At 43.1% G+C, this 24494-nt stretch overlaps 1 protein-coding gene across 1 annotated transcript in view; it reads left to right on the plus strand.

The window, feature by feature from the left end:
* Positions 1 to 24494, plus strand: part of LOC126106832 (galactoside 2-alpha-L-fucosyltransferase Sec1-like) — a 96445-nt gene that overhangs the window by 55309 nt on the left and 16642 nt on the right. Inside the window, exon 2 of the mRNA XM_049913229.1 lies at positions 22659 to 22812. Coding sequence (XP_049769186.1) covers positions 22659 to 22812 — 154 coding nt within the window. The remainder of the gene's footprint in view (positions 1 to 22658; positions 22813 to 24494) is intronic.

Here is a 24494-nt window from a genome sequence, read left to right on the forward strand (position 1 = left end):
AGCAGTACTTACAGGTGTATGCAACTCTAGAATTTTCCAAATCTATTAAAAACTGTGGTAAAAATTGAGATAACTAACTATAAAATTTGAGTTTTTTCTGAACAAGAAGTTTAAAATGTAGCAGTGCATTCATTTTTTCATAAATTAAATAAACTCTTGAGTGTAACACATGTAACTATAGTTTGTATGCTGTGCAAAAGTCATCGAAGAATCTCTCTTACTTAGGAAGAAAAGTGTACCTATAGCAACAAATGCAGAAAGTAGTAAGTGAAAAAATGATGAAATTCCACATGTAAAAAAATGTATTTTGTTACGTTTTTGAGCTTCCGCTACTATGAGTATGAATCCTGAATCCTTCCTGATCATGCTTTCAAAGTTTTATGAATTTATTTGTAAAAGTATAGACAGTAGAAATTAAAACGTCGTGTGGTGCCTCTCCTGCTCCAAGTCGGCCCGTTTGACGTCCTACTTCCCTTAAAAGGTATTGTAATAAATAGTACAATAATATAATACAAGAACCAAGGGTCCACAGACGGTGCTCCCCGACTCGACCTCTGAGAAGGTCCGGCAACAAACACTTTCGCAAGCGATGAGATAGGCAGCCAAGAGTTGCATTCACTTCACAAGATGGTAACTCAGACTAATGATAATCTTTCTGAAGTTACCTAACGTCCGATAAACCAAATAAAACGAGGGAACAATACACCAAGGCCAGAACCGGGGGTCTGCACTACGTCCCTAGAATACTGTGTTTAGAGCGCCCAGAACGAGAAAGGAATCACTACCACTGGAGTAGAAGAATCACCAACCGGCCTACGATCAAGAAATTTGTCAAAACTACAGGCCTTACCGGACAGCAGCGGCAAGGCGAGGAAACGTACACTGCCATTATACAGGATGTTACAAAAAGGTACGGCCAAACTTTCAGGAAACATTCCTCACACACAAAGAAAGAAAATATGTTATGTGGACATGGTCCGGAAACGCTCACTTGCCATGTTAGAGCTCATTTTATTACTTCTCTTCAAATCACATTAATCATGCAATGGAAACACACAGCAACAGAACGTACCAGCGTGACTTCAAACGCTTTATTACAGGAAATGTTCAAAATGTCCTCCGTTAGCGTGGATACATGCTCCCACCCTCCGTCGCATGGAATCCGTGATGCGCTGATGCAGCCCTGGAGAATGGCGTATTGTATCACAGCCGTCCACAATACGAGCTCGAAGAGTCCCTACATTTGGTACCGGGGTTGCGTAGACAAGAGCTTTGAAATGCCCCCATAAATGAAAGTCAAGAGGGTTGAGGTCAGGAGAGCGTGGAGGCCATGGAATTGGTCCGCCTCTACCAATCCATCGGTCACCGAATCTGTTATTGAGAAGCGTACGAACACTTAGGCTGAAAGGTGCAGGAGCTCCATCGTGCATGAAACATATGTTGTGTCGTACTTGTAAAGGCACATGTTCTAGCAGTACAGGTAGAGTATCCCGTATGAAATCATGATAACGTGCTCCATTGAGCGTAGGTGGAAGAAACTAAAATGAGCCCTAACATGGAAATTAAGCGTTTCCGGACACATGTCCACATAACATCTTTTCTTTATTTGTGTGTGAGGAATGTTTCCTGAAAGTTTGGCCGTGCCTTTTTGTAACACCCTGTATACACTTACCCCCAGGGCAGGTAATTGGGGCTTTAGCGGCCACGAGGCAAGAAAAATTACCGCAGGTTGAACTTAACAGGTTGTAACAAGTTGAACGCAGTAAATAATAATAAGAAGTCCAGGAAAGCTAATCATATCCGCCTTCCCCAAGCACTCCACTCGCTGCTCTTCGCCTCGGCGGCACAACGAGCAGCAACACGAACCCAAGCCACTGGAGAATCGCGGGATATCACAATGGTGGAGGTTTCTCTACTTGGACTGAAATGCACTCGTCTTAAAGCTTGCTGGATCCGGTTTACGACGAGGTCGTACAGCCTCGTGACCACAGCCCTTCCACCCAGCAATCCACGCATGCCGCCAGCACTCCCGGCGTGTTCCCGCACTTTGCGGACCTGGCTCCTCCTGAGTTCGCAACCTAACTGGCCTACTCACACGATCCGGAAAAACAACGTCGCTCCAAAGATAGGGCAACAGTTACTACATATCGATAACCACCGCTGCTGCCACTAGTGGTTAGGCAATGCTTGCGAAACCGAGTGGCGCCAGTCAACACAAGAAGACAAACAACCGCAACCATGCCAACTAAACGGTACCGTCTGGCCTCCAACGGAGGGCAGAAACCTACAAACAACACCAATGCGAGCCGCATCCATCCTGAACACCTCTGAATATCCTACATTACCTGTAAACCCGACACTACACACCCCCCAGTTCCCCAGTGCTCACGGCTCCTGGTACTCTGCAACTCCACTACCACCAGATTACCCCAACACTACACCTCCACAATCTCCGCATCCTCTAACAACGAAATTTTAACCACCTTCCCTTACACCATCGTGAATTCCGGCCTGATATATTCCCGCGCTATCAGATCTATCATCAGGGCTCCCTTTCCCTCCAGTTCTCTCCACTCACTTCCTGAGTCTTGGTTCGAAACTACATCTCCCTCCACTCTTCTCCCGACCTTTCTCCAAACATTCACTTACAAACCCCCTCCTACACACTACCTTTAAATACTATGTTCCCCTGATATCTTTCTCCCTCGCGGTCTATTTACACTCATCTCTTCACCCATCCATGCATCTCTTTTAATAAGTCACACATTGGCCTTTCCGTTTTACTTGATGCATCTGTCGAACTGTCAACCTGCTTTTTTACCTTCGTTTGCGACAGTCATTTTCCATTCATCTGTGTCTATATTGTAATTCATCACTGAATCAACCTTTTATATTTTGACTTACGCAACTGACGATCTTTCTTTTTACTGTCCAAATGTTTATTTTTATCAAAGCGGTGTCCGATTTTTATATTGTGTTCTTTAAAATTTTCCTTTTATGTGACCGAAGAGCGGAAAATTGTATCCCCTGACAGCCCATCCCTGCCCATATGGGGCCGGGTGATGTAATAACAATAGAGAAAAAAAAGAAGAGAAAGTCCACTGTACATCCGTTGAAGGTAATGGAAGGGCGCCTGTACCATCGCACCTGTCGTCGTGAGCTTAATGTCGCGGGAATGAAGTTCCAGAGTGTGCACCATTCGAAATATTGCGCATTGACATATTGACAGAGTATATACCTATGTACAGTCTCCTACTTTGAGTTTACTGATTGATACGAGACACTTAGAGGCTTATTCCCATCCAAGCACAGTCGTGGAAATGATGGAAACCTCATACCGTGCACACGCATTGTTTCAAACATAACCCACAGATTTGTGTGTACTCCACGTGTGAAGAGTGTCTTAGTTCACCCACACATCAGAGCAGGGCGCACAGATTACTCAATATTAATCACTGTACCTCTGCAGTTCACACCAATGCGATGCACATACATCCGTGTTCTCACGCACGAAAGCCAACAGAGCAGTCACAGCTTCAAGTCAACAGTGTTCTCACTGCCAGCACTGTTCAGTTCTGATTATAACAAAGATACACAGGGAGTGGACGAAAAAGTGGAAACACCAAAAAGCACAATACAGTAGCACGCTTAATACGGGATAGACAACCCGTTAGCATTCAAAACAGCTTCCAGTAGTCTCTGAATGGATAAATATAGGTCATAGATTATTTTTCAGGGAATCTTATGCCATTTTTTCCTGTAAAATAGTGGTAAGTTTAGGTAACGACGATGGAGATGATAGCGATCACGCTCCCCTCTCTCCAAAATAGACCACAAACGCTCAATAATATTGAGATCCGCTGACTGCCGGGGCAAGGGTAGCTGCGACAGTTCATCCTCTGGCTCACAAAACCAGTTGTAGACGATGCTAGTTGTGTGAACAGGGGCCCCGCCATCTTTGTAAACACCATTACCACTGGGAAACGGCCGGCCGCTGTGGCCGAGTGGTTCTAGGCGCTTCAGTCTGGAACCGCGCGACAGCTACGGTCGAAGGATCGAATCCTGCCTCGGGCATGGATGTGTGTGATGTCCTTAGGTTAGTTAGGTTTAAGTAGCTCAAAGTTGTAGGAGACTGATGACCTCAGATGTTAAGTCCCATAGTGCTCAGAGCCATTTGAACCATTTTGAACCACTGGGAAACAAATACTGTACAATGGGATGGGACTGATCACCCAAAATGGTCACAAAATCCTTGGTAGTAACGCGGCCATGCAGAGTAGTCATGGAACAACACGATATGGCTGCCCAAAACACCACCGAATCAGCGACATGTTTCACTCTTGGCACGTGAACTCGGCCAGAAGATGGAAACAGCATGAAACAACTCATCAGAGCAAATGCCTTTCTTCCACCATAGTCCAGGTTTCATGCCTGTGGCACCACGTTTTCCAGTTAAGAGCACTTGCACTGCTGGTGAGTGGTTCTGGATTTCCATCTCGTCCTATAATTCCCTGGTCATGGAACTGCCTTCCCGTTGTTTTGGTGCCGACAGGTTTCGCGAGTATGAAATTCAGTTCTGCATTGATTTTTGCAGCTGTTGTCCTGTTAGTTACCATCACAATCCTCTCCAGTGACCTGTCACGATCAGTCAACACAGCTTTGGTCTGTGGGGTGACTCTCCTGATGAGGTACCTCTGCTTCCCCTGCGTACGGTCCCTCTTGAAACTCTTCGGCTACCTTGATTATGGAATTACCCACCATACGAACACCAACAACTTGCCCACGTTCGACTTCACTTAGCTTTGAAGTACTTTGCTCTCCATAAGATGGGAAACACCAAAGGAAAGGAAATATATTACAAAATTACATTTTAATGATTTTCTAAATTTTATTAAGCTCAAACAATACAGAGATAAATGCAATTTTTAAATTTTAGATTCTTCAGAATAGCCATCCCTTGCTTTAATCACAGCCTTGCATACTCTGGACGTACGATAGGTAAATTTTGCCAGTGTTTCTGTTGGAATGAGTCTCCACTCTTGCAGCGAGACCGCCCACAAGCGAGTCCACACTCGTCTTCTCCCGTTTTCGGATCGTCCTGTCCAACTCAACCTACAGTAGCTCAGTTGGGTTACAATCAGGGGACTGGGGAAGTCATTCCATGTTTTTCAAAATTTTCTGAACCTCTAGAGGTTTAACATAGTTCTGACACAAGCAGGATGTATGTTTTTGGACGTTGCTTTACTGCAAGACAAACCCTTTCCCAATCAGGAGCATATCCCACGTCTTGGCAGGTCGCCGGAGTATTACGTGATAATCCTTTCGGTTCATTTTTCCATCTACTTTCACTAGACCTCCAAAAGAATCCCGTACCATCACAGAATCATCTCCATGATGCACAGTTGAAATTATGCAGTGAGGATTCAAGCGTTCATAGGCCAAACGGCGTACGAATTGGCGGCGTTTAGATCCAAATATTTGAAATTCTAATTGATCAGTGAATGACACTGTTTCCTAGCCCACTGCTTTCCTATGTTGGTATCGTGCGACGCCAACGAATTCATGTCTCAAAACTTCCTTTTTTGAAAATGCATTTATTATACGAGGCCTGTTCAATAAAGAATGCTCATAATTTGTTTGTGACAACATACTTTTGCTCAACCCCATAATTTTGATGGTCCTTCTCAAAGTAGTGTCCCATGAATGCGATGCACTTGTCCCAGCGTTTCTGCCAGTCTTCAAATACATGTTGGAAACCATTTTTTGAGAGGTCCTTCAAAATCGCCTCCGCTGCCTTCAGCATTGCTTCTGGTGATCGAAAATGCCTCCCACAAAGGCGTTTGTTCATGTTAGGGAATAGAAAAAAATTCACATGGGGCTAATCCAGACTATAGGGAGGGTGAAGGATGCACTTCACGTTGATTTTTGCAAGATATCCAGCAACAACATTGGCAATATGCGGCCGCGCATTATCGTGGTGCAGCATCCAGTCAGCTTCACGGAAATGTGGTCTTTTGCACCTGTTATGGACTTTCAATGTTTTCAATATATTGTCCAGTTACTGATATGTGTGTAGGTACAACATGCTGATGAACTATTCAATGAATATCAAAGAATGAGATGACCATAACTTTCTCAGCAGTAGCAACCACTTTTGCTTTTTTTCGGCGTTGGTGATGGAGATTTCCACACTGAGCTTTGCTGTTTGCCCTCAGGATCAAAATGTTGTAGCCGAGTTTCATCAGCAGTGATTACATTTGAAACAAACTCCGGATCTTCCCCTAACATCAACTTTCACTGCATGCAGACCTGAAGGCGAATGTCCTTTTGTTCTGGAATCAACAGTCTTGGAACCCATTGCGCAGAAACACGTGTCATGTGTAATTTCTCTGTGACCAACGTGGGTGGCACCCAACGAAATGTTCAGTATTTCAGAAAGTGATCTTAAGGTAATTCGTCGATTCTCTCTCACAATGACAACAGCAGTGTTGATGTTTTCTTCCGTAAGAGAAGTAACTGGAGCACCGGGTCCACCTCCCTTCGAAATTGATTGTCTCCCCTCTTTGCCGGCCGGAGTGACCGTGCGGTTCTAGGCGCTACAGTCTGGAGACGAGCGACCGCTACGGTCGCAGGTTCGAATCCTGCCTCGGGCATGGACGTGTGTGATGTCTTTAGGTTAGTTAGGTTTAATAAGTTCTAAGTTCTAGGCGACTGATGACCTCAGAAGTTAAGTCGCATAGTGCTCAGAGCCATTTGACCCATTTGAACCTCCTCTCTTTGAACATTTTAAACCACCTTCGAGCTGTGCTGTAGGGAAGAACAGACTCTCCATAGGCCTCCAGTAACATTGTACAGGCCTCAGCTGAAGATTGTTGAGACGAATTAGAATTTCAAAGCCGCACATTGTTCCTCGCGTGTTACCTCCACTGCAGCGGTAGGCGATACTGAACATTTCTGACCTTGCCTGCCTCTCACAGGCGGGAACCAGGAGTCCCAACAATGAAACTACTACGGCGCGTTTGTTGCACATTAAGCTAACAGAATATCATAAGATTAAATTTTAGCGCGACAAATTATGACCATTAAAAATTATGATCATTATTTATTGAACAGCCCTTGTACATTTACCTCATCTTCAGATGTTTTCATTTATTTATGTATCGTGAACATTATTTCTTTACCTACTACATTTTACAATATCTGTTTTAAAAACGTCCTCTGAAAAATTTTGCAACGCCGTTAGTAAAGAAACAATGTTTACGACACGTAAACAAATGTAAACATCTGAAGATAGGCATCTTGCATTGTCATCATGGAAAAATAGATGTCTATAAAAGTACCATGCTGCAGCTGATTCATCATAAATGAACTTCATTTTCAACAGTTTCAGTGTTCTAATACGTCCAGTATGTTTAAGGGTGCAACGGGAATTATACTGTTAAACACAGAGGAGAGAACAGATAGGTGGAAAGAGTACACTGAAGGCCTCTGTCAGGGGGGGGGGGGGGGGTGGAACTTATTTGATGACGTGATAGAAGAAGGAACAGGAGTGGATAGGGAAGAGATAAGGGATCAAGTATTAGGATCAGAATTTAGAAGAGCTTTGAAAAACTTAAAATCAAAGAAGGCACAAGGAATATATAATATTTAATTGGAATTTCTAAAATAATTGAGAGAAGACACAACAAACGACTATTCAAGTTGGTGTGTAGAATGTATAGCGATATACCATTAGACTCACAGAAAAACATCTTCGATACAATTCCGAATAGCAAGAGCCGACGAGTGCGAGAATTATCGCACTATCAGCTTAACAGCTCATGCATCCACGTTGCTGACAATAATAACATACAGAACAACGAAAAAGAAAATTGATGTTCTGTTACATGACGATCAGTTTGGCTTTAGAAAAGGTAAAGGCGCCAGAGACAAGTTTCGGTTGGTAATGGAAGCAAGACTGAAGAAAAATCAAGACGCGTTTATAGGACTTATCGACATGGGAAAAAAGCGTTCGACAATATAAAAATCGTGCAAGGTATTCGAAATCCTGTGGAAAAATAGGACAGAGCTATTGGGAAAGACGAGTTATATACGTACAAGAACCAAGAGAGAGTAATAAGAATGGAAGACCGAGAACGAAGTGGTCGGATTAAAAAGGGTATAGTCTTTCACACGCATTATTCAATCTATACGTCGAAGAAGCAATGACTGAAATAAAACAAAGTGTCAAGAGTGGGATTAAAATTCAATGTGAAAGGATATCAATATTAAGCATCGTTGATGACATTGCTAACCCCAGTGAAAGTGAAAGCGAAGAATAACTACTGCGTCTGCTGAATGGAATGAACAGTCTAATGAGTATAGAAAATGGATTGAGAGTAAATCGAAGAAAAATATAAGTAATGAGAAGTACCAGAAACGAGAACAGTGAGAAACTTAGCATCAGAATTGGTGATCACGAAGTAGATGACGTTAAGGAATTCTGCTTCTTAGGCAGCCAGAAATCCATGACAGACGTGGGAAGGAGGACATAAAAAGCAGAGTGGCAAAAAGGTCATTCCTGGCCAAGAGAAGTCTACTACTATCTAACATAGGTCTTCATCTGAGGAAGAAATTTCTGAGGATGTGCGTCTGCAGCCAGCATTGGCCCATAATGAAAACTGGAGTGTCTGAAAACCGGAACAGAAGAGAGTAGAAGCATTTGATACGTGGTGCTACAGAAGAATGTTGAAAATAAGGTGGACTTATAAGGTAAGGAATGAGGGTTTTCTGCGCAGAATCGGAGAGGAAAGGAATGTGTGGCAAACACTGATAAGGAGAAGTACATCTGTTGAGACTTCAGGGTACTAGAGGGAATGGTAGAAGGTAAAAAGTGTAGAGAAGACAGAGATTGGGATACATCCAGTAAATAACTGCGGATATAGGCTGCAAGTGCTGCTCTGGGAGGAAAAGGTTGGCAGAGGGGAGGAATTTTTGGCAGGCTGCATCAAACCTGTCAGAAGACATGAATTAAAAAGAAATACGGCACAATGGACAAGAATTATTTACTAATGCTGATACAAGATTGAACAGAAAAACTAAATATGGCAATCGCAGTCGACGAGCAATTATGAGTAACTGTGCGATTTTTGGCCAGAGCCAGGTCATTGTGTGTTTGAAATGTACTGTGTTAATATCCGCAAACATTGTTGGCAAGCACTTATTTTCAAAAATACTTATGATGACTTGTGGCATAGGCGTGAGTTGTTTTTGTAATACTAACAAGGGAACCTCCCCATCGCACCCCCCTCAGATTTAGTTATAAGTTGGCACAGTGGATAGGCCTTGAAAAACTGAACACAGATCAATAGAGAAAACAGGAAGAAGTTGTGTGGAACTATGAAAAAAATAAGCAAAATATACAAACTGAGTAGTCCATGCGATACATAGGCAACGTAAAGGATCGCGTGAGCTCAGGAGCTCCGTGGTCCTGTGGTTAGCGTGAGCAGCTGCGGAACGAAAGGTCCTTGGTTGAAGTCTTCCCTCGGGCGAGAAGTTTAATGTTTTATTTTCAGACAATTGTCAAAGTCCAGGCACTCACACATAATCAACTTCACTCTCCAAAATTCCAGGACATGTTCAGATTTGCTTGTACATATGCAGGATTTGACGGTCTACACACGGAAAAATTTGAAAACATTAAAAACATATGTTTTGACAAAGTACAGGGAAAACTGTGCGACTGTGAAACTGTTGCATTCATTTGTTGCAGTTTATGTGACAAACTTTTATGTTTTCATCACTTTTTTGAGAGTGATTATCACATCCACAAGAAAACCTAAATCGAGCAAGGTAGAAGAATCTTTTTACCCATTCGCTAAGTGTATAAGTTAGATGGGTCGACAACATATTCCTGTCATGTGACGCACATGCCGTCACCAGTGTCGTATAGAATATATCAGATGTGTTTTCCTGTGGAGAAATCGATTGACCTATGACCTTGCGATCAAATGTTTTCGGTTCCCATTGGAGAGGTACGTCCTTTCGTCTACTAATCGCACGGTTTTGCGGTGCGGTCTCAAAACACAGACACTAAAGTTAATACAGTGAACAGAGACGTCAATGAACGAACGGACAGATCATAACTTTGCGAAAATAAAGAAAAACTTTTCACTCGAGGGAAGACTTGAACCAAGGCCCTCTCGTTCCGCTGCTGCTCACGCTAACCACGGAACCACGGCGCTCCTGAGCTTAGAGTATCCTTGATGTTGCCTATCATCGCATGGACTACTCAGTTTGTATATTTTGCTTATTTTTTCATAGTTTCACACAACTTCTTCCTGTTTTCTCGATTGATCTGTGTTCAGTTTTTCAGGGCCTATCCACTGTGCCAACTTATAACTTAATCTGAGGGGGGTCGATGGGGAGGTTTCCTTGTAAGTAAAGTAAGCCATCACGTCTTTGTTGGTTTTAAAATGTTTAAACTTGGAAGCTCTTGAACTTGACATAAATCGGCTGTATTGTACAGAAGCCAACGCGGAAAAATGCGAACAATAGACGCGAATATCCGGAAATGCGTCGCGAGCCGGGCGGAGTACGAAGTAAACGCCTCGCTCTCTGTCCCACCAGCATCCATCCAGCAACAACGTGTTGGATGTGGCCCGCAAGTTGGCGGTTGCCTACCCGTGTTCTGAACTATGCCAAACTTTGTGTTCGTTGGATACCAACACCAACTGACATACGAAAAGTAACGTTTGGAAATGGCTACATCACATTGGAGACGTTTCGAGAGGTAGTTGAAGTAATTTTAACGACAGGTGGTTCCGTTACTACAATGCACAGAATAAGGCTGCGTTCACGGTGGTACAGACGACGGTCGTCGGACGCCGTCGCCAGAGACCGCCCCGTAACATCGTGTGGTGTGCGTACTGTAAGACCTTCGGTACACACACCATCAGATTATTTGACTTGTCGCTCTAACGAAGTAGGCAAGTGTCAGCAATATGTCTCGTGGTCTTATCGTGGCGTGTTTATCTTCTGTCTTTAGGTCAGACGATAGAAATGCCACTTGCACGCTTAGAGTAGCAGATTGATGGGGACCAACAGTAAACAGAACTTGATTAATTTTCACACACATTTATTAAAATAATAAAAAGCGTAGACATTACGTAACTTGATTCTGGATGCTGTTTACAACTGACAATCTGAAGTTCCTTTGGTCTTGGTACGTTAATCTTATTCACACATATCTCTGATACTTGACAAAGTGTCTATATATTTATCTTCATGGCTATGTACAGGAATATGGTAATCTTATTAGGCGCAGACTGAAACTTGACTGTAGACTGGTACAGACTAATGCAGACTGGTACAGACTGGTGCAGACAAATGCAGACTGACTAATTGGAGGTCTGTACACTCGTTATAATACCTCGCGCGTTCAGGTATCACGGCGCGAGTGTGATCCGCGAGGAGAAAAGGTTCTACATTAGCAGCAATCTCATTGGCTGCGTTACATATTAATACGCGGATCGGCGGAAGCAGAATTTGGTCCGTCTCTAAGGCAGCACCATCTCGTAGTGCGGGGACGGACGAGCGCTGCGCCTGCGCTGTTGTGCTTAGCGGGGCGCGCTCTAGTGGGAAAGTTGTGTACGCGCTGACTACGCGGAACTATGTACACAACACATCGGCTGACGGCTTGGCCACAGTGCGTCCGACCTCCCTCGTCAGTTTTTGGCGGGGTCAAGAAGGTACGAAATGGGTTTGGTTTTCACCTCCAGGTGTGGGGTCCACACTACGGCGCCTCTGTGCTCGGAGACGAATGCTGCGATGCGGCTTTTGTAAAATGTAAACTTTCATGGCCGGAATTGTCAGAATTAATATAATATTCTGGGCTATAATGCCGTGGTCTAAGGGATTTCTACATGTAACACGTCAGCCTCAGTTGCAAATAGAAACCAAACTTTACCCAGTTTTTTACTGACATGGTCAAACTTTGGCATCCAGTTGTTTAGTGTCACTCGCTTCTGAAGAAGGCCAAATTATTTTGGCTGAAACCTGGGTAAAGTTTGGTTTCTATTTCCAACTGAGGCTGACATGTTCAATTATCACAGTTGCTGACAGGGCTACACAATGTTAAAAATTCTTAAGGGATTTCACTTCAAAACCCGACGTTTCGTCCCCATCTGCGGAGGACATTTTCAAGGGGGATCGTAGCTTTGTCGGATGTCTGATTCACAGCCTGGCTCGCAACTGACTACAGTAAAATCCCGCTTCTGCGGGCTTCCGCGTATTGGCGTGACGTCACACGTTTTGAATACTCGAGCACAACTGGCCGTTGTTGACTGCCATCGTCTGCTGTTACAATCATCCCACGATGGAAGACAGGTACACATGTTCCTCAGCACCGGAATACAAATTTCATTCAATTTCACGCCCTCCTCCCTCCTATTGAAATTCCTGGGGTGTTTCACAGTCTCTATGGCCTCTCCGTATATCATTTGGTCGTACCCGTTTGTGGCTGCCAGTACTTGAGTCCGGTCAAAACGAATGTGGTGGTCTCCTGGCTGTAAAGCACATTCCACAACAGCTCATCTGAAACTCTCCACTGTGCTGCATTTGCCCACGTGCTCTTCGAGTCGTTTTCTGACAGTTCTTTTTGTAGTACCCACGTACACCTCCCCACACCTACACGGAATCCTAAAAATTCCAGCTTTCTCCAGCGGTTGGCGGGCGTCCTTGGCCGATTTTAGATGATCTTGTATCTTCCGTTTGGGTGTGTAAATTGCCGCGATGTTCCGCGGAAGCGTAATTTTGCTGAAGTCAGTAGCGAGCCAGGGTGTGAATCGGACGTTCAACAAACCTACGATCCCCCTTGAAAATCCTCCGCAGATGGGGACGAAGCGTCGGGTCCCTTGGACCACGGCATAATACCCCGGAATATTTCATTAATCGTGATGCGGCTTTTGCTATTAAAAAGACACCGAACGCACATGAGTGAGCCGTATCTGTCTCGAAAAGAACGCGGCGGGTACTGTATGTCCTCAGTTATCGAAATTACGCATACCAGACAAGTCTTAAGATTGTATGAGACGAAGGGAGAAACGTTCTGTTACTTTCTTACCAAGCTTGCAAAGCAAGATTACGGACACTGTTTTACTCAGTTTATCTGAAGTTGTCCAGACATACGTCAGTTAATCTTCAATGACCATTATTCAGCATACGTGTGGAAGACAAAATGGTTCAAACGGCTCTGAGCACTATGGGACTTAACTTCTGAGGTCATCAGTCCCCTAGAATTCAGAACTACTTAAACCTAACTAACCTAAGGACATCACACACATCCATGCCCGAGGCAGGATTCGAACCTGCGACCGTAGCGGTCACTTGGTTCCAGACTGTAGCGCCTAGAACCGCACGGCCACCGCGGCGGCTGTGGAAGACGAACATGAGGTATAGAATAAGGTACTATGAACACCTAGAGCACTGAAAAATGTAAAAATAAAAAGACACCTTATGTGCAAACAACTTCGTGTAAGAGTCACCAACCTACTGGCACAACGAAGCCAGCAAGCAGTAACAAATATATGTACACAGCTAATGTCAATCAGCCCGCATCTCGTGGTCGTGCGGTAGCGTTCTCGCTTCCCACGCCCGGGTTCCCGGGTTCGATTCCCGGCGGGGTCAGGGATTTTCTCTGCCTCGTGATGGCTGGGTGTTGTGTGCTGTCCTTAGGTTAGTTAGATTTAAGTAGTTCTAAGTTCTAGGGGACTTATGACCACAGCAGTTGAGTCCCATAGTGCTCAGAGCCATTTGAACCATTTGAACCTAATGTCAATCTACCACAACCCAAAAAAGGTCCACTACAGTAGCTTTAAGCACAAAATACACCATCCTTGTCAGAGGGCCGGCCGCGGTGGTCTAGCGGTTCTAGGCGCGCAGTCCGGAACGGCGCGACTGCTACGGTCGCAGGTTGGAATCCTGCCTCGGGCATGGATGTGTGTGATGTCCTTAGGTTAGTTAGGTTTAAGTAGTTCTCAGTTCTAGGGGACTGATGACCTCAGATGTTAAGTCCCATAGTGCTCAGAGCCATTTGTCAGAGGAACAAATTTAATGAGGTTATAATTTACATCTAAAATTTCCGGTATATATTTTGTCTACTTGTGATTTGCAATAAACCTGCGGTTACAGTTCATAGATTACGAACCATATCCTGATTATATTTTTCATCCTCAGAATGCCACCAACTCCTTCTTTGACCGAACTTGTCAGTTTCTCACAGTCCATCTTTCGTGTTGTGACGGCCAAGACAGAAGAAACCAAACCGATTTGAATTTCACCGATTGTCGTCCGAAGTCTGTACGTTCGGGCGATGAGATCTCCTACATTAACACCGTGCACGTTGTGGCACGCTGATTTGAAAAGATCGAACGTCGTCGGCCGATGTCGGTAGTCGGCGGAAGCCAACGAGATGGGTCCCACTGTAACCGCAGCCTAAGAGGAAGAGCATGACGCAGAATCATGCGTCTTCACTTACAGTGAAAATGTTCAGGTGCCTAACTGTTGTGTACATAGTTCCGCGTAGTCAGCGCGTTCACAACTTTCCCTCTAGACCGCAGGCGCAGCACTCGTCCGTCTCCGCACTATGAGATGGCGCTGTATAGAGACAGACCAAATTCTGCCTCCGCCGATCTGCGTATTAATATGTAACGCAGCCAATGAGATTGCTGCTAACGTAGAACCTTTTCTCCTCGCGGTTCACACTCGCGTAGTGATACCTGAACGCGCGAGGTATTATAACAAGTGTACAGACCTCCAATTAGTCAGTCTGCATTTATCTGCACCTGTCTGTACCAGTCAGCAATAAGTCTGCATCAGTCTGCATTAGTCTATAGTCAAGTTTCAGTCTATGCCTAATAAGATTATCATATTCCTGCACATAGCCATGAAGATAAATGAATAGACACTTTGTCAAGCATCAGAGATATGTGAGAATAAGATTAACGTACCAAGACCAAAGGAACTTCAGATTGTCAATTGTAAATAGCATCCAGAATCAAGTTAAGTAAAGTTTATGATTGTTATTATTTTAATAAATGTGTGTGAAAATTAATCAAGTTCTGTTTAAAGTTGGTCACCGTCTATCTGCTACTCTACGCGTGCAAGTGGCATTTATATCGTCTGACCTAATGGCAGAAGATAAACACGCCACGATAAGACCACGAGACACATTGCTGACAATCGGCTCCTTCGTTAGAGCGATAAGTCAAATAATCTGATGGTGTGTGTACTGAAGGTCTTACAGTACGCACACCACACAAAAATTTGCAGGAGAGCAGATGATGACAGTATCCTGGGATGCGAAAGTTGACTGTACTGCACTCCTAACGGTCGAACAGTGAAAGTTGTTAGCTACTGCGCCGGCCGCGGTGGTCTAGCGGTTCTGGCGCTGCAGTCCGGAACCGCGGGACTGCTACGGTCGCAGGTTCGAATCCTGCCTCGGGCATGGGTGTGTGTGATGTCCTTAGGTTAGTTACGTTTAAGTAGTTCTAAGTTCTAGGGGACGTATGACCTAAGATGTTGAGTCCCATAGTGCTCAGAGCCATTTGAACCATTTTTGTTAGCTACTGCGATATCTGAATGCAAAATCTAAATTTTAAGCAGAGAGAAGCATCAAAAGGTGTGATCTTGGTTCACAAAAATACCTGCCCTCACTCACCTGGGAAAACAATCCAATGGATTTGAATCTTGGTTCTGAATTGCTGGAATACCAACGGTACAGTTCTAACCCAGCTCCAAGTGATTTTTGCCTTTCATGGTCCTACGAAGGAGCACTTGCGTGGGTACAAGTTTTCCTGGGAGGTCAAGAGTAATTATGCGGAGAAATGCCTCGCAAATTTTCCATCAAAAACAACTTTATTGCACATTTAAGATTGCGCCGGTACTAGGCGCTACAGTCTGGAACCGCGCAACCGCTACGGTCGCAGGTTCGAATCCTGCCTCGGGCATGGATGTGTGTGATGTCCTTAGGTTAGTTACGTTTAAGTAGTTCTAAGTTCTCGGGGACTGAAGTTAAGTCCCATAGTGCTCACAACCATTTGAACCATTTTTAACATTGCTACCTTTCCTTTTCTACTGCGTAGGTGAACTGGCAATTTTTAATTGTTAAATTTAAAGAATAATTAGAGAATTTTCAGTCGTTAAATTTAAAGAATAATTAGATAGTAGTTAAGCACCTTGGAGCTACACATTTAGCATCATTTTGAATGTCATACTTTATAGACGAGTAAGTATGCTTTCTTATACACAAGGGTGGACCATTTTAATCCATAATAGAGAATAATTCGGGCTAGATATGAGATACGATAAAATGTTTTATGTAAAAGTTGTAGGCGCCAAGGTGGATCACACATTGCTACTAATGGCTGTGGCTTTGAAAGTGATTTACATGGTGGTTAGGAGGTTAAATAGGTTTTTTTTTAATTTTTAAATGACGACCCTAATTATTTAATTTAAGATTTGAAAAGAGCGGCAAATTTTACATATAAACTGATACATTATTCAAAGTCATGGAGAGGCCAAATAAGCAAATATGTTTTTCAAGATTTTAAACATGGCTGCAACAGCAACTGTTGAAATTCTTCACGATAAAGGATGACAGCCAAAAACATTGACATTAATTATTGACGACGCCTTTGGCACAATTGTTTTAATAATCTCCATTGTATGATGTAATTTTAGATTTTTTACTTCTGTATATTTACATGTACCGAAACCTTGGTCAAGAATTTTAATAAATTTTTATCCTGCAACTGTTTTTGGCTGTCATCCTTTATCGTGAAATATGTTTTTAGTTATATTACGAACGAACTCGAAATAGAGGTGGGATACAGCAAACAACAGTGTTAATTCTAGTTGGAAGGGGCATCCCGAGGAATGAGAGGCGAGGGGGCACACTCAGCGACTTGTTATTCAATAATAGCTCTGTAAGTAGGCTGTTTAGGTTTTTATGTTGGTAACGCCGCGTAGCGCTCTATATGAAAATCACTGACTGTGCTGTGTGAAGTCTGTAGGTGGTTGGCATTGTTGGAACAGTCGCTATTGTAGTGTTGGGCAGTTGGATGTGAACAGCACGTAGCGTTGCGCAGTTGGAGGTGAGCCGCTAGCAGTGGTGGATGTGGGGATTGAGATGGCGGAGTTTTGAGAGCGGATGATCTGGACATGTGTCCATCAGAGAGAGTAAATTTGTAAGATTGGGTGTCATGAACTGATATATATATATATATATATATATATATATATATATATATATATATATAATGACTTTTGAACACTATTAAGGTAAACACATTGTTTGCTCTCTATCAAAATCTTTCTATCAAAATCTTTCATTTGCTAACTATGCCTTCAGCAGTTAGAAGCTTTTATTTAGCTGGCAGTATTGGCGCTCGCTGTATTGCAGTAGTTCGAGTAACGAAGATTTTTGTGAGGTAAGTGATTCATGAAAGGTATAGGTATTGTCAGTCAGGGCCATTCTTTTGTAGGGATTATTGAAAGTCAGATTGCGTTGCGCTAAAAATATTGTGTGTCAGTTTAGTGTTGATCAGAATAGGTAAAGAGAGAAATGTCTGAGTAAGTTCAGTTCTGCTCAGCTGTTTGAAAATCAAATAACGTAAGAGGTTTATCAGCACAGTAATTCATTAATTTTTCTAAGGGGACAGTTCATGTTTATTTTTGTTCTTGCTTGATAATGTCGAAATAACATTTATACGTTGCGATATATTTATTTTTGCCAGTAAACACGTTAACTGAAACTTGAAGTTTAATTCTCTTTCTACTCTTTCCAAATCCGACTTCACAAATAGGGGATTCCATGACACAAAACTCAATCTTCGAATGACCTTCGATAATTATCTTCAAGATCATGGTTACTGGCAATGATACCTGATTCCTTATACCCCCTCGAATTTGTATCTAACATTGTATTTTGCTGTATCCCTCCTCTATTCCGACTTAATCTGTGCCATAACCAAAAACATATTTGCTTATTTGACCTTCGATAAGCTTTCCCATGTCCTTGAGTAATGTGCTGCTATTTTCAGATCTTAAATATCCCATTTAAAAACATCACTTTAGCCTCCAAATAACCTTGAGAATCACGTTCAAGGTCGTGGACATTACAAGCAACACGTGACCCTCTTTGCTATCTATAACTTTTATCTAGAACGTTTTACTGTATCTCGTCTCTATCCCGAGTTATTCCCATTATAGATTAAACCGGTCCATCCTGTATATGTTCGCATCGGTACTGGTGTTATCAGCGATGCCAAAAACTTGAAAAAACTCTCCTCCGGAAGAAGTTTACATTTTCTCAGGAAGAATTCAAGTGCAAACAAAAAAACTCCGCACGTGCATTTTTATTTCATATTTTATGATAAAAATGATACATTTTGGTATAGCAGTCTTCAAAATGTTGTCTTACACGAAAACCGACAATGGAGTCTTTGAACCATCACCTGCTTTCTTACCTTATCCGCTTGCCAGTTTCTTTCTTTCCTTTTTCAGAGCAAACTTTGCAATAGCACGTGGAGTCCACTTTATTGGGAGTGGGTGGTACATTTTCTGGAAAATGCCGATAAAAATTTCTTGGTTCCAACTATCGAATGTTCCGTCCTGCAGTTATCATGTACAGGCCAACTTTTTTTTCATAAATTCGATTAGAGATTTTTTTGCTTAATGACATCAAGGTACAAAAAAAAAAAACCATTCGCGTTAGCCATTAGAAAAACGTGAAAGAAAAGTTTTTCCACTACTTCATTGTTTTGCTTGCGAATGGGTAGTAGCTGTAGAGCTATTTGACATAATCTATACCAGTCATGTTCCTGTTATAACCTATGACAATGTCTGTCTTTACAGTTCTTGAAAAAGCACCTTTTGGACGTACAGAAACCTGTTTCGTGGTAGCCTGATGTTTTGTGGAGAGACAATACACACCACGATCCCAGCCTCAAAAAAGATGTTCCCTTACTCAGACAAAAATGCATTTTGCTTTAGCTTCTTTGCTTATTGTCAGGCACCTTCTGTTCTTTATCACACTTTCGATAGCTAGTGTCTGAAGTTGCTACAACTTGGCCAGTAAAGGCACCGTTACACCCTGACGTGACAAAAGCGATATACAAATATACAGATGGCGGTAGTGCCGCGTGCACAGGGCATATAAAATGGTTCAAATGGCTCTGAGCACTATGGGACTTAACAGCTATGGTCATCAGTCTCCTAGAACGTAGAACTACTTAAACCTAACTAACCTAAGGACATCCCACAACACTCAGTCATTACGTGGCAGAGAAAATCTCTGACCCCGCCGGGAATCGAACCCGGGCGCGGGAAGCGAGAACGCTACCGCACGACCCCGAGCTGCGGACCAGGGCATAAAAGGACAGTGCATTGGCAGAGTTGTCGTCTGTACTCAGGTGATCCATGTGGAAAGGTTTGCGACGTCATTATGGCCGCACGACAAGAATTAACAGACTTTGAACGCGAGTGGTAGTTGCAGCTAGTCGCATGGGACATTCCATTTCGGAAATCGTTAGGGAATTGAATATTCCGAGTAACAGTGTCAAGAGTGTGCCGAGAATACCAAATTTCACGCATTACGTCTCACGGACAACGCAATGGCTGGCTGCCTTAACGCCCGAGAGGAGCAGTGTTTGTATAGAGTTGTCAGTGCTAGCAGACAAGTAGCACTGAGAGAAATAACCGCAGAAATCAATGTGGGACATAGGGCCAACGTATCCGTTAGGACAGTGCGGTGAAATTTTGGTGTTGATGGGCTGTGGCAGGAGGCGACCGATGCGAGTACCTTTGCTGTTAACATGCACCTCCTCTCCTGGGCTCGTAATCATATCGGTCGGACGCTGGTCGACTGGAAAACCGCGGCCTGGTCAACTGAATCCCGTTTTCAGTTGGTTAGAGTTGATGGCAGGGTTCGATTGAGGCACAGACCCCACGAAACCATGGAGCCAAGTTGTCAATAAGGCACTGTGCAAGCTGGTGGTCGCTCCTTAATGGAATGGACTGGGTCCTGGTTATGTTCGGGGCTACTTGGAGAGCATTTGCAGCCACACTTGGACTTCATATTCCCAACCACAATGGAATTTTTATGGATGACAACGCGCCGTGTCACTGGGCCACAGCTATTTCTGACAGGTTTGAAGAAAACTCCGGACAGTTCGAGCGAATGATTTGGCCACCTAGATTGCACGACGTGATTCCCACCAAACGTTTGCGGAACATAATCGAGAGGTCAGTTCGTGCCCAAAATCCTTCAGTGGCAACACATTCTACAATGATGGGGCCTGTGGAAGTCTGCAGAGGACGTAACGTTAGCGACAGCCCCGGACGGTGCACAAGTCCCGCTCAATCACCCCCCTCCTCACCCATCCATATCCTAAGCTCCGCCCACAGTGTGCCGCATCTTCCAACGTCAAAGTTGTTCGTATCACAGATATGCCAGTCATAACAAGGGAGAAAATCAGTAGTTAGTACGAAATACAGTTTTTCCGGTACCATTGTGAAAAGAATTAGAAATATGTTCATTGAATATGCGAGTTGAAAAATCATCGATAAGAAAGAAAAATAAAAATTGTATCCACACTGTCTTTTTTATTTCATGAGGTTTCATCTGCACTATAGCAAAAAATCCGATATTTGTTAACTGCAGTCAGCGAAAATATCCGTCACCTCGCATAGTGTAAGAAATTCTGTTGGGAAATGTTAATTGGTAGTATCGCAAAGGATACTGTCCATTATCTCGATTGTCTAAAGTCAATGTTGTGCATAAAAAAGGCAAAGTCGATGTCTTGGTTTGTTTCTGATTACCTCATTAAGATTAAATAATATAAGAGTGGGATAATGTTGAAATGCGTAATGCAAGCAGTCAGATATTTATACAGTGCCATTCTTCATTAATATTTGCCTGTATAATGGGTGAATTTTTATTTGTGAACTCTTATGACTGCTTGCTTATAGCAGACACGAAATTACTGTGAGTTCTTCTTCAGTGTTTGAGAGCTTTAGAGCTGACTATTGTTAAACATATGTACATAATTTCGTCAGTGTTATTCCAACAATCTTATCGTACTTTAATGACTGTTAAATATCAGATTTGACAGCAGTTGGCCACAACAGTCAAGATTAGGTACCTTGTGTATGATAACTTTATTGAGAGTGCATATCTACGTTTCATTTTGACAGTATTACACAAACTGCTAAGAAGTACTAACAGTACAACACTGCTAGTATGGACAACTGCGGTAAAACAAAAAACCACGAACAAAAACGTGACAGCGACGAGGACTACCAAAGATAATATTGATGCGCTCTTGGTTGGTGTGGTGGGGGGGTAGGTGTGGAGGGGGTAAATGGGCGGGGCTTGTGCAAATGCCCGGGGCTGTCGCTAACGTTTCCTCTGCAGAGGCAGCATGGCTCAGTATTTCTGCAGGAGACTTCCAACAACCTGTTGAGTCCATGGGACGTCGTGTTGCTACACTACTCCTGAAACAAAGGAGAGTCGATATGACATTAGGAGTACCCCATGCCTTTACTCACCTCAGTGTATACCAACTCCCACTGCATGTGATGGACAAAGTGTAAACTACTTCGACTGTCCTATAGCCCTCAGTTGTGTAGCAGGCGGGAAAACACGTTTCAGGGAATGAAAAACCAACGCCCGTACGGATTATGGGTGCCGTCCTCACGACGGGTGTACGAGCACCATACTGGCGTACGGCCATAGTGCTGAAGGTGTTAAAAAATTGCCTTTATGTGGTGTGCATATTGTAAGACCTTCCGTACACACACCATCAGATTATTTGACTTGTCGCTCTAACGAAGTAGGCGAGTGTCAGCAATATGTCTCGTGGTCTTATCGTGGCGTGTTTATCTTCTGCCGTTAGGTCAGATGATAGAAATGCCACTTGCATGCTTAGAGTAGCAGATTGACGGTGACCAACTTTAAACAGAACTTGATTAATTTTCACACACATTTATTAAAATAATAAAAAGCGTAGACATTACGTAACTTGATTCTGGATGATGTTTACAATTGACAATCTGAAGTTCCTTTGGTCTTGGTACGTTAATCTTATTCTCACATATCTCTGATACTTGTCAAAGTGTCTATACATTTATCTTCATGGCTATGTACAGGAATATGGTAATCTTATTAGGCGCAGACTGAAACTTGACTATATACTGGTACAGACTAATGTAAACTGGAACAGACTGGTGCAGAGAAATGCAGACTGACTAATCGGAGGTCTGTACACTCATTATAATACCTTGTGCGTTCAGGTATCACTGCGTGAGTGTGATCCACGAGGAGAAAAGGTTCTATGTTAGCAGCAATCGCATTGGCTGCGTTACATATTAATATGTGCATCGGCGGAAGCAGAATTTGGTCCGTCTCTAAGACAGCGCCATCTCGTAGTGCGGAGACGGACGAGTGCTGCGCCTGCGCTGTTGTGCTTAGCGGGGCGCGCTCTAGTGGGACAGTTGTGTACGTGCTGACTATGCGGAACTATGTACACAACACTTTCCTTTTTGACTTTTCCTCGTGTACCTGAACAAAACTTTTCATTGTTATTAAGCTGGCCTTCTGCTCTCCTTATACTTTTCAGTCGCTGGATCATTCTGACAGACTACATCGCTTCCTCGTTGGAGTTCCTCCGTCAGGAACTCCGTTTCCGGGCGATAATACAATACGCAGCCAACAAAAAACTGGATAAGATCAGAAGCGAAACGGCCCGCAAAACTGGTTTCAACAAGACTCAGGTAACAGCAGTACGTGACTTTCTGAAAATCTATTTTATTTATTTATTTATTTGTTAGCATTTAATGTACTGGCTCATAGCGTACAGCCAGAAACACATCTGACAGTTGAAACAAAGTTTGGTAAGTACATACAAAACACACACCCGGCGATGACAGTATATTAGAGCTGATGGCAGCACGCAAAAAAAAAATACATTTTTCTTATATTATTGGGAAAAATAAGGTACAGAACAGTAAAAATTCATTAATTTACTCTAAAATTTTATTAACATATGAACTTTTGGTTAAGTGATCACTTCCATGGGGCAAAGATTATCCTATACATAGTAGTGAGAGTATCACCGTAGAATTGTCAAGAACATCTCTGTGAGAATGGACAGTCATTTTCATGTGCAAGTTCCAATTTCTTTAAAAATCAAAGATGCTGCTGTAAGTTGCTGCGTCTTATGACGTGAGGATAGTGATGATACTAGGGGCAAATTGGCGTTTTAGTTTAATCAGCCTCTTGCACAAAGTTAATTTACAATCATGATACAACTCACATAAAGAATTTGTGATTTTAATCACCTCCTGATATGAGATCACCCGTTTGTCTTAAGAAAAAGTGTTTCGTGAGCGAATGTCTTTCTCTGAAAGACATGCTTGTAATAATGCATTGTAATAATAACATATCGCAAAACATACAATTATTTTGCTTGCAAATGTTGGCATTTATTTATTATGTTTGTATTTGTTTTTATACCCAAGGCGCTTCGTTCAAATATAGGACAGTCGATGTATACCCCCTTGTGTTCTAAAAAGATCATCTGTCTTAAATAAAGGCTTAAAAATTCGTAACAAAGTCATCAACACCTTACAGTACTTTTGGTATCGATACTTTTGTTCCACTATTATTGAGTATCGTCGACCAAAGTGTTCATGAATAATAGTTGGTAAATAAACGAATAAACAAAATTAAGCAGGACAGGGTGGCTACTCAAGCTTGTAAAAAAAAAAATCCCTGAGAATCGGACGTGTGAGGAAGAAGGTGGTGTCAAGAAACTCTTGATAAATTAGCTCACGCGAGATTTCCACACTCCTAAACATCCCTAGGCCCGCTATTTCCGATGTCATACTGAAGGGACACGTACAGCACAAAAGCGTACAGGCCGATCTCGCCTGTTGACTGACAGAGGCTGCTGGCAGATGAAGGGGGTCGTAATGTGTAATAGGCAGACTTCTATCCAGACCATCACACAGGAATTACAAACTGCATCAGGATCCACTGCAAGTACTATGACACTTAGGACACGCTCGTAAATGCCAAACGACGCCTCGCTTGGTGTAAGGAGCGTAAACGTTGGACGATTGAACAGAAGAAAAACGTTGTGTGGAGTGACGAATCACAATACACTATGTGCCGATGCTATGGCAGGTTGTGTGTATGGCGAATGCCCGGTGAACGTCACCTGCCAGCATGTGTAGTACCAACAGTAAAATTCGGAGGCGTTGGTGTTATGGTATGGTCGTGTTTTTCATGTAGGAGGCTCGCACCCCTTGTTGTTCTGCGTGGCGCTATCGCAGCACAGACCTATATTGATGTTCTAAGCGCCTTCTTGCTTCCCATTGTTGAAAACCATTTCGGGGATGGCGATTGCATCTTTCAACACGATCGAGCACCTGTTCATAACGAACGGCCTGTA

Source organism: Schistocerca cancellata, chromosome 10 (assembly GCF_023864275.1).
Source record: "Schistocerca cancellata isolate TAMUIC-IGC-003103 chromosome 10, iqSchCanc2.1, whole genome shotgun sequence".
NCBI classification, from domain to species: domain Eukaryota; kingdom Metazoa; phylum Arthropoda; class Insecta; order Orthoptera; family Acrididae; genus Schistocerca; species Schistocerca cancellata.